A 2702-nucleotide genomic window follows, 5' to 3' on the forward strand; every position below is an offset into this window, starting at 1 on the left:
GGTATAGATAAATATCAAAATATGCAAATGAATTATAATAACATTAATAAAAGACTTTAAAGGCATAAATGTGTAACAGCAGACACAGATAATTAACCAAATATCGCTTTGACAAGCACGTAGTAATACACGAAGTAGTTCAACAACAAGAAAATGTATTTATTGTTTTGTGCACTGGTGGCAAGTCATTCCCTCAGGCAAAATTCTCTTGACAGCATGTTCTGGTCATCCTGGCCATCAGTTAAATTTTTTTTCATGATGTAATGGTCATGTCATCTGGTTCTGAGGAGTTAGAATGTAGACATATTTCAGAAAATTAATAAGGCCATTTCTTAGGGGGTATAAACACCAAGTTTGCTTGCAGTTAAACCAAGTTATTTTTCAACCTGTCCACATGGATTGACTCACATGTACAGTGTACTGACATTAGTAACTATGAATTCAAGAGTAATATTTTAAAAGATATATGAATTAGAAGGAAGATATCGCTCAGATATATAAATAACCTTCAATAGAATAGGCTTTACCTGTCATCTACCAGGTATAAAGATTATTCTAAAATGTTAGAGCATTCAGTTTTGACAAGTGGTGTGATAACAAAACTTGTTTATCCATGAAAATATTGTCACGCACACACAAATTCTGTGGGTGTGTGTGGGAGGGGGGGTTCTATCCTTATTTCTGGAATGTATTTTGACCTTTACTAGAGTATGAAGACAATTAAGATTGTAAGCCTTCCTCACAATGTTACATTTGGGTTTAGACTGAGCAGTCATTAAATGTATAGGAAATAGGCCACAATTTGTAAGTCACTACAGGTTAGTAACATGAGCTGTTAATGTAGATAGAAACAGTTGGAAATATAACCTACCTGTCAGTCACCACACCATGATCATGACATGAAATGTAGCATGGTTAATGAATTTTACCTGTTTGTCCTGCCAGAATATACTTGGGAATATACATTTTAGCCTAAATTCCAAGATTTGACTATTATCTGTAATTTATGAGGTAGAATCCTCATTAAAGGGAGTGAACAGAAAAAAAAGATAGACTATGTTCACTTTTTGGACTCCTTCACAAAAGTGTAACTCATCTTAAAATTGGTTTATTATGACCAAAATTGAACTCTTTGATGCCATATATGAATCCAATTCAAGAGTCCTCTCAAGTGTTATTGCCCCAAAACCTATATATGTGATGTCAGAATGTGAAACAAAATATAGGTATCTTGAAAAACAGTTCAAAGTTATACAGAAAAAAAAAAATAAAATTTACTTTTGCCAGAACTACTAACCCAAGGCCAGTTTATTATGACAACCTAATAAGTTTTAGTTATATGACTTTGTTACCACCCAGAGTAGACCTTTGTGAATCTAATAAATGGGGGAAAGTACTGATATACATATATCCACAGGCCTTCATGGAACTTCAGGGAAAGATGCAGGAAACCAACCAAAAATTAAGAATTGCTGATGTACAAGTAGAAAGTCTCAAAAAACAGATTGTTCATGCTCAACTCACAGACAAGGAAATACAGGTGAGTATTTTTACTAGATTTTTGTAGACTGAACCTTTGTGCCTAGCTTTACCATTATTATGAGTGATATTAATATATTTTTCTCCCCTCATTTTGTCAAACATTTGTTACATTAGTTTGAGACATCATTTTTGAGGGTTTCATTTATTGTAATGTACCACATGTTCAGTAAATGTACTGTGCTATTTTCTGTCATAGTTTAATTACAATTTTTATTTACCTTTCAGAGTCTGGGCGATAGCACAAGAGTGTACGATAGTGTGGGTAGAATGTTTCTTTTGACAGATATCCCACAGATTCGAGAAAATTTGAAAGCTAAAGTTGAAAAGTGTAATGAGAAAATCACCAGCTTACAGGTGCGTTTCTTGATAAAAAAGAAAATTCTTCCTAAGGATAAAAATTTTGTTTTGCTTTTTGTCCCAAAATTCCATCACAAGTTACCTTCATTTGAAAGTAGATATTTGTGGTTTGTTCAGAATTGCTACTTTAACTGTCATATCTGCAAGTATATATGTATTCAGCTAGATTGACTTTCATATTCTTTTTTATGGCATATCAGTAATACTTTTTTTACTTCCTTTCAACAGGCAAACAAGGAATACTTGGAGCGCAGTATGTCAGAGAGCCAAAATAACTTGAGAGAAATGATAAAGCTCAAGCAGTCCATGGGTGTGGCTTAGAAGGCTGGCGTGGGTCTTATTTTCTTTATAAAAATCATCATTAATCTCAACCAATTATTCCAATGCATTGTAATCATTTGGCAGTGACAATAATTGTGGAAAATTTCAGAAAAATATGGCTTTGAAAATCCGTAAATTCTTTTCTCCTCTCGTGATGTGGATATAAGTTTGATTGAACTGTCATAAGCACTATACCTATTGAAAATCACTTCAGAAATTTGTGTGTAAAAGATCCTCTTCTGAATACTTTTACTCCAAATAATAGATTATTTGTTTTATTTCCCTTTTATGTGGAAAATGAAATGAAGGCATTTCAGAACCTATTGATGGTTTTTAGATGTTCCTTACTAATGTAATAAAGATTCGAGATTGGTAAGAAAATATTTACACGTGGAATGGAAGTCCCCATATTAACCAGACTGAAAAAGCTTTTACAAAAAAGAAGAAGAAAAAAAAAAAAAAATGGTTTCGAACAATGGTCA

At 32.8% G+C, this 2702-nt stretch overlaps 1 protein-coding gene across 1 annotated transcript in view; it reads left to right on the plus strand.

Moving 5' to 3' along the window:
* The window catches only part of Pfdn1 (prefoldin 1), a 4569-nt gene extending 2083 nt beyond the window's left edge, over positions 1–2486 (plus strand). Inside the window, exons 2-4 of the mRNA XM_027382131.2 lie at positions 1418–1540; positions 1768–1896; positions 2128–2486. Of these exons, the coding sequence (XP_027237932.1) occupies positions 1418–1540; positions 1768–1896; positions 2128–2220 (345 nt within the window). The 3' untranslated portion in view covers positions 2221–2486. The remainder of the gene's footprint in view (positions 1–1417; positions 1541–1767; positions 1897–2127) is intronic.
* The last annotated feature ends 216 nt before the right edge of the window (positions 2487–2702 follow it).

The sequence above is a fragment of the Penaeus vannamei genome, chromosome 10, assembly GCF_042767895.1.
Source record: "Penaeus vannamei isolate JL-2024 chromosome 10, ASM4276789v1, whole genome shotgun sequence".
In the NCBI taxonomy this organism is placed as follows: Eukaryota; Metazoa; Arthropoda; class Malacostraca; order Decapoda; family Penaeidae; genus Penaeus; species Penaeus vannamei.